Source organism: Saccostrea cucullata, unplaced genomic scaffold (assembly GCF_032062105.1).
Source record: "Saccostrea cucullata isolate Sc308-1 unplaced genomic scaffold, CSIRO_AGI_Scuc_v1 ctg757, whole genome shotgun sequence".
Classification (NCBI taxonomy): domain Eukaryota; kingdom Metazoa; phylum Mollusca; class Bivalvia; order Ostreida; family Ostreidae; genus Saccostrea; species Saccostrea cuccullata.
Genome location: NW_026920410.1, coordinates 141,704 through 156,293, shown reverse-complemented (window position 1 = coordinate 156,293; position 14,590 = coordinate 141,704). Strand labels below are relative to the sequence as shown.

Sequence of the window (14,590 nt, the reverse complement as noted above, 5' to 3'; positions counted from 1 at the left end):
TTTTCATATAAATATAGAATGTTTAATATGGGTTTCTTCTAAATGCGTACACATCTATATGGTTCATATGAGAAGGATTAAAAATGTATTGCACAGCAAGTAATTCAAATGTTCTAAATAGAGGAAGAGGACGGATGATCAGGTATATGTACAACTATTTATAAAGATTTACACAAAATATAAAGAAGGTACACATGTACTTGTAAATAAACTTAAAAAAGGAAGGGGGGCTGAGTCCTACCTGAATACCTTAAATTATGTAAAATTATTGTTCAAGGATATCAATTATCTCAGCAAATCTGATGTTATGAAATCCCTTATTTTCATAGGGTTGTATTTGAATGTATAAAGAGACCCACAAAATTGTGTCCCTATGAAAATGTTAAGACTCAAAACTAGTCCATCATGGTTATATGTCTTCAACCATAAAAATAAATCCCCAAGAATTCAATATTTCTTTCTCAACCCTCAAAAATATAAATCTCTTGAAAATAAGTCAATCTGCAGTTTATCACAGACAAAAATATATCTTTTTACTGGTACTGGTACATATATATATACAGTAAATCATTATTACAGCAAAGTGCTACTGACGACCAATTTTAGTTTGTTTTACATGGAATAATCAAAGCTCAGAAGTACAGAGAGCCGGGCTCATTTACAGAGTAAAATGAATTTATTACATGAATCATACGTTTATATTGTATGAAACAGATAAATAACAAGAATATCAGATTAAAAATTCTGATGAAAAAATTATTTTAAAACTAGCAATATAAATTATAAGACACTGACAGTGAGTTTTCGATCCAAATACCACGGTCCGATTTTGTCGGAATCGAAATTAATCTGGTACTACGGCTGAATGTAAACAAACAGGCCAATCTGGTTCCCTCTCCTGTTTTTCCTCGTTAGTGTAGAGAACTACGATAACACTGATTATCAGAAATCCTTACGCTAATAAACTATGTTCTTTGACTTAAGACTGAAGTTTTCAAAGTCATTACAGTTAATGTTCATTTATTTAGATAAAACCGTTTTATTTATGTTGCTTTATTTAGCGTTTGTATCATCTCGGAAGCGGTTGAGAGTAAGAACTATATTTTTACACGTAACTTTAAAATGGCGACTATATCTTTGACATCCTGCCTATATACAGGATGACATAAGCCGGCAATTGCTCTTGGAGCAATAAGCCCGGCTAAAAATCACTTTGCTGTAAGTGTGATTTCGTTATCAGCATTTCTCTGAAACCATGTTTTAATGTATATGAACATGCATTATATACAATACAAGACACCATCAATACTGGAAGGCTATGAAATTTTCCATGGATGAAGTACATGTGTATTTTGTATTAATCACTGGACTAAGTTACTTGCTAGATGCCTCATTAAATGACCTTGAGAGACCTTCACAGAATGGTACACTGGGAAGACTGCGTGGGAAGCTCCACCACAGGAATAAACTCAAGGTCAGACTGGAGTTTGGGAATTCCATCCAACACCTTTAACTGGGTCAAAATCTGGAAAACCCTAAAATAAAAAGATGATGACAGTTAAGTAAAATATGCTTGAATAGTTCAAACTCATTGATTTGACTCGAAAGGATTCCAAATCCTGTTAGTAAACCAGTGTAAATTTATAGTACATGTAACATATAATTAATGAAATGTAATTGTTGATCTATTTCACTTGTACAGTATTGTGCAAGTCTGAAAATGTTGATGATGCTCATCAGTTGAATGTTAAAGTAATGATAAAGATCCCTTATAGAATCTAAGCAATAATGAAGGAACACAGATTTCCAGGTCAGTCACCTACTTTGGTCGGTAGTTGATGGTGAAGCTCACAGGGTTTCCGTTCAGATACAGTTCCTCAATGGGAGAGGACCAAAGCTTAGACAGGCCAGAAAAAGAGCTGATATCATTGTTCTCCAACATCAGGCAGCGAATCCGTGGGATAGAGGGCAGCTCCTATAATTAAGGACCCCAAAACTTTACAATATATACTCGCCTTTAAGTCAGTATTTTGGGAGTTAATCTTTGGTCCAAAACTCTTTATTCAACTTATAGGCAAGTCATAAAAAGGTTGGTATAGTAAAGGGTCAATCCTTCCAATCTAAGCTTATAAAAATACAACCAACTTACAGGCAGACCGACGTATAGGCGAGTATATACAGTAATTATATTGTACTGGGGTGTATTGGTTTTACATAATGATCACTTCAGGTGACAATGACACTTAAATGTTTATTTCTTTAATGTACTTGAATTTAATAATTTAACAAAAAAAAATTTAATGAATAAATCTATTTGGTAATTTGGAAGTCTAAAACATTTGATAATTATGCATTAAAAAAAATTATATAAAATTAGTGGGGAGACTCAAGTGGGAATAAGAAAATCAATTACCGAAAAGGAGTATATGAAATTATGATTCAGGTTCAACACTTCACATCTGAAATGTAAAAAGAATTGAGCAGTATAAATTTTTGCACAACTTAATATATTACGTGTATTTTTCTAGATCTGAAGAACAGTGAAAATTTTGATTGCCAATACACATCCTGTCAATGAAAATAATGAAAAATGTATTAGAACTGAGTTCTTCATGAAGAGAGAACTAACTTTGGGAAGGACTTCCCCTTCAGACTCTGTATGGTGTTGTCAGTCAGATACAGACGTTCCACGTTCTGTAGTCTCCCAAGGACGGCATAAAACGTGGATCTCTGGTACGAGTCGTGTAACTCCTGGTAACACAGGCTGACAGTCTGAGGAGAAATAAAAAACATTTAACATAGGCTGACAGTCTAAGGAGAAAAAAAAACATTTAATATAGGCTGACAGTCTAAGGAAAAATAAAAAATCCTTTAAACATAGGCTGACAGTCTGAGGAAAAATAAAAAACATTTAACATAGGCTGACAGTCTGAGAAGAAAAAAAAAACATTTAACATAGGCTGACAGTCTGAGGAGAAATAAAAACATTTTATCACATGCACAATATAAGTGTAACTATGTCAGATTAATAAAATTCAATGCAAGATAAGAACAATTAAAACATGAATCCTTGATATTTTCATCAAAAATATATGAATTCATATTTTGCAGTTGTTCTTATATAAGCACACTAAATTTAAAAAGAAGAGGGGGGAGAAACTGAATATTAGATTTTTTTATAAAAATACATTAAAAACTAATCTGCCACTCTTAATCAGTGTCAACAGATTGTAAATTTTTTTACACCCCCCCCCTTAATTAATACAATGAAGAATACTTTTTCTCTGTAACAGTGGAAATGTACCGTAGCATTCTCCCAGCTTTCCATTGTATATCTGTAAGCATCCCTAGTTGATCCTGTGTGAGAATGGTGAATTACTTTGTCTTCCTCATCTTTCATTTTATAGAATGCTTTTTCTTTCTCTGGGGGACCTAGTGTGAAAAATAAAACTTTTATAAATCAGAATGCTAAAAATTATTATTAGAAAGTTATTGCATCAATAAAAAACTCTTACTTTGATTCAAGGAAATAAATAAATCTTGAAACTTGCATAAAGACAATTGTTAAAAGAAAATTTGTAAGAAACAGCCTCTCTGTCTCACTTTTGTCTGAATCACCCAGCTTTTTTGGACCCAGAATCCCTGTCATTTTCAGGATTGATGCAAAATCTGTTCCCAAGTCTGAAAAACCTATAAAATGGTTGACAAAATTTGGCCTTAAAAATCAAGTGTTGGTATGTTGGAGTTGATTACCTTCTCTGACCCTGGGGGCTTTCAGCATTGTCCCAGTGAGAACAGCCTCCCTCAGGTCATGCCATACAGAGTACTGGAATCTGTGGGAAGGAAGCTAAAGAAAACAAATAACATTTACATTACGCATGTATTTTGCATATAAAGTTTTTGGAAATTTATGGCATTCAAAACACCAACGCGTGTTATTCCTTTGCACAAACCGTTGCAGTTATGAAACCACACATGTATATCTTTCCAAAAATAATGATTCATTGCTTAAATAATGATTCATTTATATGATATTTTATTTATTGGTATTCGTAGTCAATGAAAGGCTGATTCTGCATACAAGTTATCAATGTGACAACAATTATGCACATTTAGTGTGGCCTTGCCTACCAGTATAAATTATAACTAAAGAATTATTAATGTAATTTTTTTTAAATAATGTTGTTGTTTGATAAAACCTGTGGAACATTGTGTGGGCCTTCCCCTGACTCCCGTAAATGTTTGTAGGCAGACACCGCCGTGAGCGGCACCGCGGAGACCCCATGGGATTGGTTAGTGTCCCCTGTTTGCTCAGTGTCCTGACTCTGTGTACTCTCCGTTTGCAAGGATTCCCTAGAATAAGAGATATTCAACTTTTATAATGAATGACCTTGACACATTTATACTGAAGAGATTGAACAGATCCTAATCTCAGTCAGATTTGTTGAGAGTAATTTTAGACTGATGTCTCTTCGACATGTTCGAAGAGATATCAGTCCAAAATATTAAGTCAACGAATTTCACGGAGATTAAACAGATCCTCAATTACCTCATACATTAATTGATCATATGCTCTCATTCATATCTCACTTCTAGATATAAACTGTTTATAAACAAATTAGAGAAGGAATGTTTTTGACAATATTTGACCTAATTTTTTATATTTTTTTATCTCTTAATTACCATATCGCACTCAAATATATAGTACTGACTCTGTACAGATCTTTCTCTTTTATTATACCCCCCGCTTCAAAAGCGGGAGGGTATATAGTAATCGGTATGTCCATCTGTATGTCCGTCCATCCGTCTGTCTGTTACGCTTTGGGATACTCATCTCTTATCCGCAACTCCTCTCATACCACTGAATGAAATTTGATGAAACTTTCACAGAATCTTTATTACATAATACATATTGCCATTGTGCACCTCCTATTTTACATTTTGATCCGACACATATTTTGGGTTTCCCACAGCAAAACATGGACGCCATTATATTAATATGGGAGGCGGGGGTATCATTTAGTGAGCTCATTGCTAACAGTACCTCTAGTAAGTTCAATTTCAGATCATTATGATATTGTAGAATATTTTATATCATTATGTAGTTAAATTTCAACCATATTGTTAAAACCATATACGACCCTCTCATGGTTTTCAACTATTTCTGCAGCTGATAAACAAAAACAAGAGATCGATAGAACCTTTTATCCAAAGGACATAAACTTGACCTATTCTCTTTAGAGAATAAAACTTGACCATAAGTGGGATTTTGACGAAAATCAAGGATACCCCACCCCTAAATTAACAAAAAAGATTTCTCATTACGCTTCGAACTAAACAACTCGATACAAATAGGTAAAATTAAAATAAAAACATCATCTCGTTGCTGACATACCTGTCGGCCATTTTTGTTTACATTATCAACATAGCACACAAAACCAAACACTAACTTTTTTTTTTTAATAAAAGACAACTTTTTGATTCATTTATAGAGAAAATCATCTCTGTACTTTTCAGTAGACGAAACAATATTTATTTTCAAATTACTCTGTACTCAAAATAATATACTTGCAAAGTTTTTTTCTTTTATTTTTTTGAATATATATATATGGGTACAAGTCAAAACGGCACCTGGTGAAAACGGCACTTAGGAAATATGCAAAACGGCACTTGAGAGTAGTCAAAACGGCACTTTAGAAAAGTCAGAACGGCACTTTTTTTATTTTGAGAATTTGATATTGTTTATACAGAAAATGGATCTTTATGTTACATTTATAGTAATAAATGTGTATATTATTATTGATGAAAATGTTTTTAAAATATTTTAGGAAAAAAAGTAAACTGATTCATTTGAAATTATTATAATTTTGTACAGGGGTTAGATTTTTAAAATGTATTTATATTTTAAATCATATATATTTATTTACTACAAAAGAGATCAAATCCCAATTATATTATTATGATCCTTTGAAATTAAAAAATTTATAGTGTTGCAAATATGTATACTACTCTGTTTTGGGGGTTGCCAGTCACAGTTGACTAATTAGAAGCCAGTTAGAGTATGTTTACTAAGAATACACTAGTAGGTTTAGGAAACAAAAGACCATTTCACACCTCCCCTTCAATAATCTGTTGATCGTCAATTTGCAATCATATACAGCTACTATTGTGTATTTGTCGACAAAATGTCAAATGGATTGTACACAAGTTAGAAAAACTAAGATAATCCTCTCGCAACTGTACATAAAATATGAGTAGCCATACAACATTTAATAATATAATAAACATGTACATACAAGAACAAAACATTTGTTTTTTTATAATGAAGATATACAATGTTGATATTGTTAAAATAATTTCTACAGAATTAGATAGAAATGTGAGATAAAGTGACTCTTACTGTAAATATTCTTTTTTTAAATCATTTACACCATTTCTTTTTTCATATTATCAACACTACACTACAAATATAATTATTCTAAATCCCACATATTGTTGTGTTATAGCTTAAAAATACTACCTTTAAAAATAGATTGAAAATAAAGCAAAATTGAAGCCACAAAATATTCTAAAGTCAATAAATTAAATTTTGACTTAAAAAGAACTTATGTGAAATATATATCATAACACTATTATATACTTTTTTCTCTAAGTGCCGTTTTAACCAAGTGCCGTTTTCACTAAGTGCCGTTTTAACCAAGTGCCGTTTTGCATATTCCAGGTGCCGTTTTCACCAGGTGCCATTTTCACTAGGTACCGTTCTAACCATAATTCATATATATATCCGGAATTAAGAAGTCTGCGCGTTTGGATTTTATTGGTAGGCTCTTCCTAACATCAAAAAGAAGAACTGGAAGTTGGAAATTCCTGTAGAAACATCACTGTATCCAGACATCGAGAAAATATATAATGTGAATATCGGGAACAGAAAGTTTCTAACGCGGTTACCCAAGAAATTAACTTCAGAAAGATTGTTTGGTAAGCTGTCGTTAACCTGTGTGTGGTTTGGGGGGGGGGGGGGGTGTTAATAAAAATACCATGTTCAGAGACGTTCTCCTGAACCTTGAGAAGTGAAAGTATGATAAGAATTAAGCCTGAACTTCTTCCATACTATGGCTGCATTGAAAAATTAACCGTAGTTCACCGTAATGAATCCCACTATCATTTTTTATGAACAGAGTGTCTGGTTTCAGTTTTACTCTTGTGTTATTTTTAATATATTCGATCAGTGCATACTATTAATGCAAGATATATTACTGTATTCAGCGGCGACTCACACAAATCGTTCCGACGAAAATAGTTCCATCATTAATAAGTAGATACAATATAATTGTTCATGATAAAAATAATGTTGTGTATGTCATACGTAAAAGAAACCAAAATTAATGTTAATTTTTCCTCCAAAGATAACTTTCCCCCCTAAATGCAAATAAAAAATGTTGATATTCCTACGCTCGCTCCCTCCTCAGCTTTTTTTTCTAACATGTTTGATAACAGAGAATATCTAGGTCATTCTTCGGTTGATATTTTTCACTGATGAATTGATTATACTATATCAACAACTGTAGTAAAATCATGTTAATTGTTCGTTAATTATCATAAAGTTTCCTTTAAGAAAAAAAAAAATCATTCTGTGTGTAGAATGTTAAATGACGAAATTTTCAATCCCTGAGCTGATTCCTGCACGTGTGTAGACAAACTACACATAGGGAGAGTACGTATGAAATGTGTAACAAAACCCGAACTGGCCGGGGGATTTCTAAACTGACAATCGTTTAATTTTTATGAATCAGAATTTGTATTCATGTGATCTAATTATGAAAAAAAGTTCTGTCTGCCATCGTAACTTCTCTGTGAGCGGGAGTCCGTTTGACAACTCCATCGCACGTGTGTATAGACCAAGGCTAACTGGTCTTGCGGACATAGGTATGTGTACTGTTTGTTAGCACGGTTAGGAGACTGAGTGACCGTAATGCTACTGACTCACGAAATTTACACAAGTTCTATAACTAGACAGTGCAGTTTTATTTTTATAAACGTCATTAAACACTGTTAAACATATTAAATCTAAAAGTCGAATATCTTTGGATATGGGGTAACCCATATCCATTCTTGTTACTTTTAAGAGCACATACACCAAGAAGTTCAGGTGAGCTTTATTGATCAAAACGTGTCCATCATCCATCTGTCTGTCTAGCTGTCTGTCACGTTATGTTTTGTAAGTTAACTGCACATATTTTTAAGTTTTAACTACTTCGGACCAAATTTAACTAAACTTGTCATGAAACATTCTTCTTCTTCCAGTAATGTGCCTGACACCAAAGTTGGGCACATTCCAAGTAAATGATATACTCATTAATTTATTCAAATGAAAAGCTGGGACCATTAAATATCATTTGAATTTTCCACCCTCTTTTAGACATGATGAATACTTGTTTAATAATTAAATGAAATGGTTAAATTCACTATATTTTTAATTTTTAAAAAAAAATTTTATTTACTCTTAAAATTTTATATTTATCTATGCTTTGAAGAGAATGAGATGATATCTGAATATTGTTGTAAGGAAATACATATTTCTATTCTCAGTGTGATAACTCTTTTTTAAAACAGGAAGCTGTTAAATAACTGTGATTGGCTTTGTCTTGTAAGGCATATAGTGGATGGAAATGTTATACTGAGAAATATATTGGAGTATGTCCAAAAGAAACAAGCACAGGCCAGTAGATGCTGAGAGAACTGTGGCGGAAGCCATGAGACAGGTTAGTGTACTACATGTATTTAATGTATTGAGAATGTATTCATCATGTGTTTATATACGTGTAAAGACATACAGTAAAACTCATTTTGTACGAACAGGGATATTGCGAATTCATGGATATAGCGAAATAATTCAATTTTGTTTGTATTCTAGTCTCTTATTGGTTGATTTCCAAAAAGGAACGCAAATTATTTCTTAATAACCTGGTTTGGTATGGGGACACACCCCCTTGACAACCAGCTGAATCATCTGTATCCATGCAATCCCCTCATTTCCAGTCCTTGGGATTCATGGGAAATTCCAGATTTATTACATGTACCCTTAACTTAAAACAGTAGCTCGATCTTACCTCGTGTAAACAAACACCATGGCTGCTAGATCTGTGTATCAGTTATTACCTCCCCTTGTTTCATATCACTTTCGTTACTAGGGATGTATTATTGAGCGGCAAATTTGAATTCATAAGAAGCAACGCAATTTTACACCCACAGTTGTTTAATTATTTTATAATCAAATTATAAGGAATGACTCTAATTCTTGCTAAATTATTCGAGTATAACTTAGTTTGGGTCAGTTTACGCTTAATAATCCGCGAAGCAGGTTTTGTCAAATAATTTGGCCAAGAATTAGAGTCATTGATTTCCTTAAATATCTTGAATCTCCAGCTATATAAATTTAACCAGTTCCTTATACGGATATAACAAATTGTGAATATAGCAAAGTAATTTTCATAGGTCCCATTGAATTGCTTAAAACAGGTTTTATTGTATACAGGTATATACTGTAAAACGAGTAAATTTGGCGCATACGTATTTTAGCGCAAACGCAAGTGGGAATGCATTGGTGCAAATAAATTTTAGCGCTTGCACTTGTCAGTAAAATATATAGATGTGATATTTTTTTATCCACACCCGTATTTGACTTTTTGGTAAGTCAAGGACGGAAACATATTAGTACTCCCGTATATCAGTAAACATTCGTTAACTTCACCGCGGTACGTGTTGCCATCACATGGAATTGCATGTACAATGTTAAAATTCATTTTATTTCTATTTTCAATTAAAAGAAATAAAGTATTTACTTGTTTAAATCATATTAAAACAATGCATGCATCAACAGAAAATTACTTATAGATAAAACGGTAATCCTTATCAGGTATTGTCAGTAAGCTCAATCGGCATGCTTGATTGCATTGTTTACCTGGAGGCGATAAATGATTGACACTCCGAGAAGCCAAACTTTGAAGGTGCTAATGATAATAATCGGGTAACAACTACCTGGGTAACAATAGTTTGATTGAATTATAATTTGGCAGATCTCTCTGTCTTCCGAACATGTACAGTGCTAGTGTGTGTATAAAATCCAATGACCCTTCGACATTACGTAATCGCGCGTTCCGGTTTACATGTACTTATGTTAAAAAAATGTCGAACACACACAAAAAATAATATTTAGAAATCCTTTAGCGCACAAGAAATTTTAGCGCTCAAGGGCTCTTGCGCCAAAGGCGTTAAAATTAGTAGTGCGCCAAATATTCTCGTTTTACAGTATTTACTATTTAATGTATTCATCATGTGTTTATATATGTGTATAAAGACAGGTATATGTACTTTTATTTTGTAATCATAATGTGTTTAAAGAACGTTATTTTGTGGTTGGATACCTGTATGTAAATAACAGTTTCCCTTCCTTTTGTACCAGGTGGAGAAGGCTATGAAACATGTAAAGGTGGTGACGGGGGGAATGAATGACAGGGGATTCGGGGCCAGTCCTGGCATGGAGTTTACTTCAGAGGCCGAGGAGGCAGAGGGTATGTATAGTTACAATTATTACACTCCACTGTAGTTACAATTATTACATTCCACCGTAGTTACAATTATTACACTCCACTGTAGGCCTTGGGCAACAGTTTGCACTCTGGTCCAACAGATCGACTGTTTCCCGAGACTCCTGTCAACAACTGTATAATGTTACAGTGATATAAATACATCTCATTGAGTTCAGTGACAAAGGACAGTCATAACAAAGATTGAAAACATTTCTCACAAGTTATCAACATGATAAAGTTAATTGTTAATGTGGAAACGTTTAATATATGTTTGCATAAGTATAAAGTACACAATGAAAAATCTTACTAGTAAATACCCCTCCATATTCATAATATGGAATCTTATGTGTACATAGCTATATGCCTGTCTATGTAAGACTCCAAAGTCTGATGGTGACACCAAAGTCCGATGGTCTCGCCAAAGTCCGATGGTCTGCTCCAAACCCCGATGGCTCGTTGTCTTTACGGACGCCAAAGTTCGATGGTCACACCAAAGTCCGATGGCTCATTTCCTGTGAGACGCGCAACGCTAAAGTGCGATGGTCTGACACGCCAAAGTCCGATGGTGCAGAGGAACAATTAATGTTATGACGTCACAATAGTTCAACGTCATGACGTTATTCTGCATTCAAAATCCATTGATTCAGTATTTGTCTCACATATTTGAGATATTGCTTTTTGTTTTCACCCACCAGATGCTTTTTGTTTTCACCCACCAGAGGTATTAGGGTTAGCCCTCATACACCATTGGAGTGATAAGGGTTAGTCCTTGAACAGTGAGGTTCTTCGAGCCCACCCGAGAGATTTTAGGGTTAGTCCTCGCACACTATTGGGCTGATTTAGATTAGTCCTGCACCCACCTATGATAGTTAGGTTAGAGTTGATACTCATTGTTCGACTGGTAAGTCTTAGTTTCGCACCTACATCCAAAAGACGAGGGTTAGTCTTTGTATTTATGATATTTTGTATTTATTTATTGGCATGGCGTGGCATCGAATTCTTATGCAGTAGTACTATGACGTCATAGACGTTAATTGTTTTCTGCGCCGTCAGACTTAGGCGTGTCAAACCATCGGGGTTTGGCACAGACCATCGGACTTTGGCGTGACCATCGGACTTTGGAGTCCCATCGCACTTTGGAGTCCTACATATTGTTCATCATAATATGTTAACATAATGAAGGTAAAATGTCTGTTTTTTTCTTTTGATGTTCACAGTATGTAGACATGCTCCTCTAAATTCAAGTGATAAAAGATTTTACAGTGATGGTGAAATTTTCCATATTTCCATAATGAACAGTTGTATCTATATTGAATACCTGAATCACCGTTTATAACAAATACGATGTCTTTATTTTTTGTATTCCCCCCTCCCCCACCAAAAAGGGGGGTTGTATTTTACTTTATATTTCATGTAACATTGAATTCTTTTGATTAGGTGCAAGGACAAAGATAAACAAAGATGGCTCAATCAAAATTGAAAAAGGTTATATTGGAAAAAAGACTTCCATACATATACACAATTCTAAAAATGTCCAAGTTGGAAGCAACAATGTGATGGTGGTAAACCAGACATCGGGACGTTCTCGAGGGAGACGAAGGAATGACTCGAGTTCTGATTCGTCAGACTCGGAGGAGGAGGATCCACCGCGAGAGGCAGCTAAACCAATCACTGACATCTGTCAGCAGATACTCAGTAATTATTTCATTATATATCACAGACAAATAAAGTGATTAAGGCAGGTTAAATACATTTTCATTGTTTTCACAAGATTTGAAAATGGAGAGAGGTCATATGTGCCCACCCAATTACAGCTGTTATTTGGTTATATCAAAACAGGGATTTTTTTTCTCCAGATGCCATATTTTTGACGATTTGAAATGACCTGTATGATCTTTGATGTATATTCCTAGGTTCCACAAGACTCGCCAATGACTTGGACATTAGAAGAGCTACCACAATGATTGGTAAATCATGGCGCAGAGTAGGTAAGATAAATAAGTTGTCTGCAGAAATCTAGTGAGATGTTACTCATATAATGTAAATGGCACTTTGTTTGTCTCATTAATACATAGACCTGTAAAATGAAGAGTAAATGAAGTTTATATCAACATAAGAAATTTGAGTCTGTATTAAAGCTTGTTGATTAAGTCTGTATTGTTATTCGCAGGTCGAACCCTGAATGTGAGTGACACTGACCTAGAACAGATCTATATCCAGTATTTCCGGGAGGAGGGGATAAGGGGCGTGGCACATCACATGTTTACAAAATGGAAACAACAGAATGGCAAGAAGGCCACAGTGGGAGTCCTGACAACAGCTCTGTCAAAGGTCAACGACCCTAAGGACATACAAGTGAACTTTGAACCTTAACAGTGGGTTTAACAATCTCACTTGTGCCTTATTTTATGGTGATTTGAAGCCTATATGTGATAAAATCAGGAATCTTTTTCTATCTGAATGTTCAGCTTGATTTTCTCAACTCATGATCAGCCAGTTTTGTAGAAGTAATGCCCTGCTGGATAAAATTCGCTTTACATGCTGAAACTTGGAAGTAAAGGAAACAAGACCAAATGTACAAAGTGATTTGTATTTAAGCCAAAAAAGAAATACATGTAGATATGGATCTTAAAATTAAAAATTAGCATTACATTTGCATTTTTTCACATCTTATATGATGTTTTACAGTTTAATGTCCTCACTTTAAATTATGTTCTATTCTGAATCACAAATTGCTATGATGTGTCTATTATACATGTTAAATATCATTAGTTTAATTATCATACTGACACTCATGGCTTGTGTGTATGTAAACCTGAACATTATTATGGGTCTTTTTAAAGACATGTTCTTTGATTTTGTTACATTTGATACACTATTACATTATATTTTTAACAAAAGTGTTTTCATTTTAGATATATTTCAGTTATGTATATTCTAATTATGTCTTAAACTGTTATGCAAGTCACGTGGAAGGTAAATTCATTCATACTTTGATTTTAAACATAAAACAAACTTTTTAAGTTCAACATTTTGTGGTTTTATGCAAAGACATGATTTTAAAGGAAAACGCAGGGTCATCACAAGATATATGTATAAAGTGCCCTCAAGGATACTAGTATTAAGGTTATCATCAACGACACAAAGCAAATGCACTAATCTTAAAGCATTTTCTATCCATAGTTCTCATTCCTGTAGATCCTGCTTACATCCAAGTCAATACTTGTAATACAAAGTTCTTGACAATTTTTTAAAATTGTAAATATTCATAATCAGTTTTACTTACATATATTACTTATCTGCTCTGGGACACCTAAAGTAAGTGACAGATCAAAAAGTAAAATAGGAGGTGCACAATGGCACAATGTAATAAAGAATCTGTGAAAGTATCATTAAATTTTATTCCATTTTATAGGACTCAGGCACCTGACGTGACTTATTTTTCTTTTAATAAAAAAATATACCCCCTACCTAACAATTAGGAAGGGGGTAAATTTTTATCTTCAAAGAAAAATAAGTCACGTCAGGTGCATGTGCCCTCTCTTCCCATATGATTATAATGGCAAAGTCAATGTTTTTCTCTGGGAGACCTGAAAAAGTGTCAGATCAAAGAGAAAAGTAGGAGATGCACAATGACAATCTGTAAAAGTATCATTAAATTTTATTCAGTGGAGGATTTTCGGAAAAGAGATGGGCACCCTTCAATATTATTATGGGAAACCCAAAATATGAGTCCAATCAAAAAAGTAGAGAAGGAGGTGCACAATGGCAATACATAACAAGGATACTGTGAAAGTTTCATTAAATTTCAGTTGGTGGTATAATAGGAGTTAGGGATAAGAGATGTGTACCCCATAGCTAAATAGACGAACATACAGACAGACGGACGGACATCCCAATCACTATACCGGTATACCCTCCCACTTTTCAAGCAGGGGTTATTAAAATCTGCATCCTCTCACGTAGGCCCAACTTTCTAATTTGGAGAGCGATTAAGAAAG

At 33.9% G+C, this 14,590-nt stretch overlaps 2 protein-coding genes across 2 annotated transcripts; one reads left to right on the top strand and one right to left on the bottom strand.

Moving 5' to 3' along the window:
- Nucleotides 1-1,174: 1,174 nt before the first annotated feature.
- Nucleotides 1,175-5,448, bottom strand: LOC134248697 (uncharacterized). The gene is made up of 8 exons (XM_062731101.1): nucleotides 5,396-5,448; nucleotides 4,200-4,353; nucleotides 3,754-3,847; nucleotides 3,305-3,432; nucleotides 2,630-2,772; nucleotides 2,414-2,459; nucleotides 1,824-1,975; nucleotides 1,175-1,535 (listed from the first exon to the last, which is right to left on the bottom strand). Exons 1-8 carry the CDS (start codon nucleotides 5,404-5,406, stop codon nucleotides 1,415-1,417), a joined length of 849 nt encoding a protein of 282 aa, XP_062587085.1. The 5' UTR covers nucleotides 5,407-5,448; the 3' UTR covers nucleotides 1,175-1,414.
- Nucleotides 5,449-6,830: 1,382 nt separating this feature from the next.
- Nucleotides 6,831-13,571, top strand: LOC134248686 (uncharacterized). Its single transcript, XM_062731092.1, has 6 exons — nucleotides 6,831-6,978; nucleotides 8,614-8,762; nucleotides 10,463-10,571; nucleotides 12,027-12,284; nucleotides 12,503-12,577; nucleotides 12,760-13,571. Exons 2-6 carry the CDS (start codon nucleotides 8,697-8,699, stop codon nucleotides 12,960-12,962), a joined length of 711 nt encoding a protein of 236 aa, XP_062587076.1. The 5' UTR covers nucleotides 6,831-6,978; nucleotides 8,614-8,696; the 3' UTR covers nucleotides 12,963-13,571.
- The last annotated feature ends 1,019 nt before the right edge of the window (nucleotides 13,572-14,590 follow it).

What these genes read in the sequence shown, in the direction of transcription:
- LOC134248697 (XM_062731101.1), bottom strand. An exon ending in GCCCACACAATGTTCCACAG is followed by an intron (nt 3,848 to 4,199) that starts GTTTTATCAAAC and finishes TGTTTTCTTTAG; the next exon opens with CTTCCTTCCCACAGATTCCA. An exon ending in ATTTCATATACTCCTTTTCG is followed by an intron (nt 1,976 to 2,413) that starts GTAATTGATTTT and finishes CCTTAATTATAG; the next exon opens with GAGCTGCCCTCTATCCCACG.
- LOC134248686 (XM_062731092.1), top strand. Translation starts at nt 8,697, where the DNA reads ATGTCCAAAAGAAACAAGCACAGGCCAGTAGATGCTGAGAGAACTGTG. An exon ending in CATCTGTCAGCAGATACTCA is followed by an intron (nt 12,285 to 12,502) that starts GTAATTATTTCA and finishes GTATATTCCTAG; the next exon opens with GTTCCACAAGACTCGCCAAT. An exon ending in TAAATCATGGCGCAGAGTAG is followed by an intron (nt 12,578 to 12,759) that starts GTAAGATAAATA and finishes TGTTATTCGCAG; the next exon opens with GTCGAACCCTGAATGTGAGT.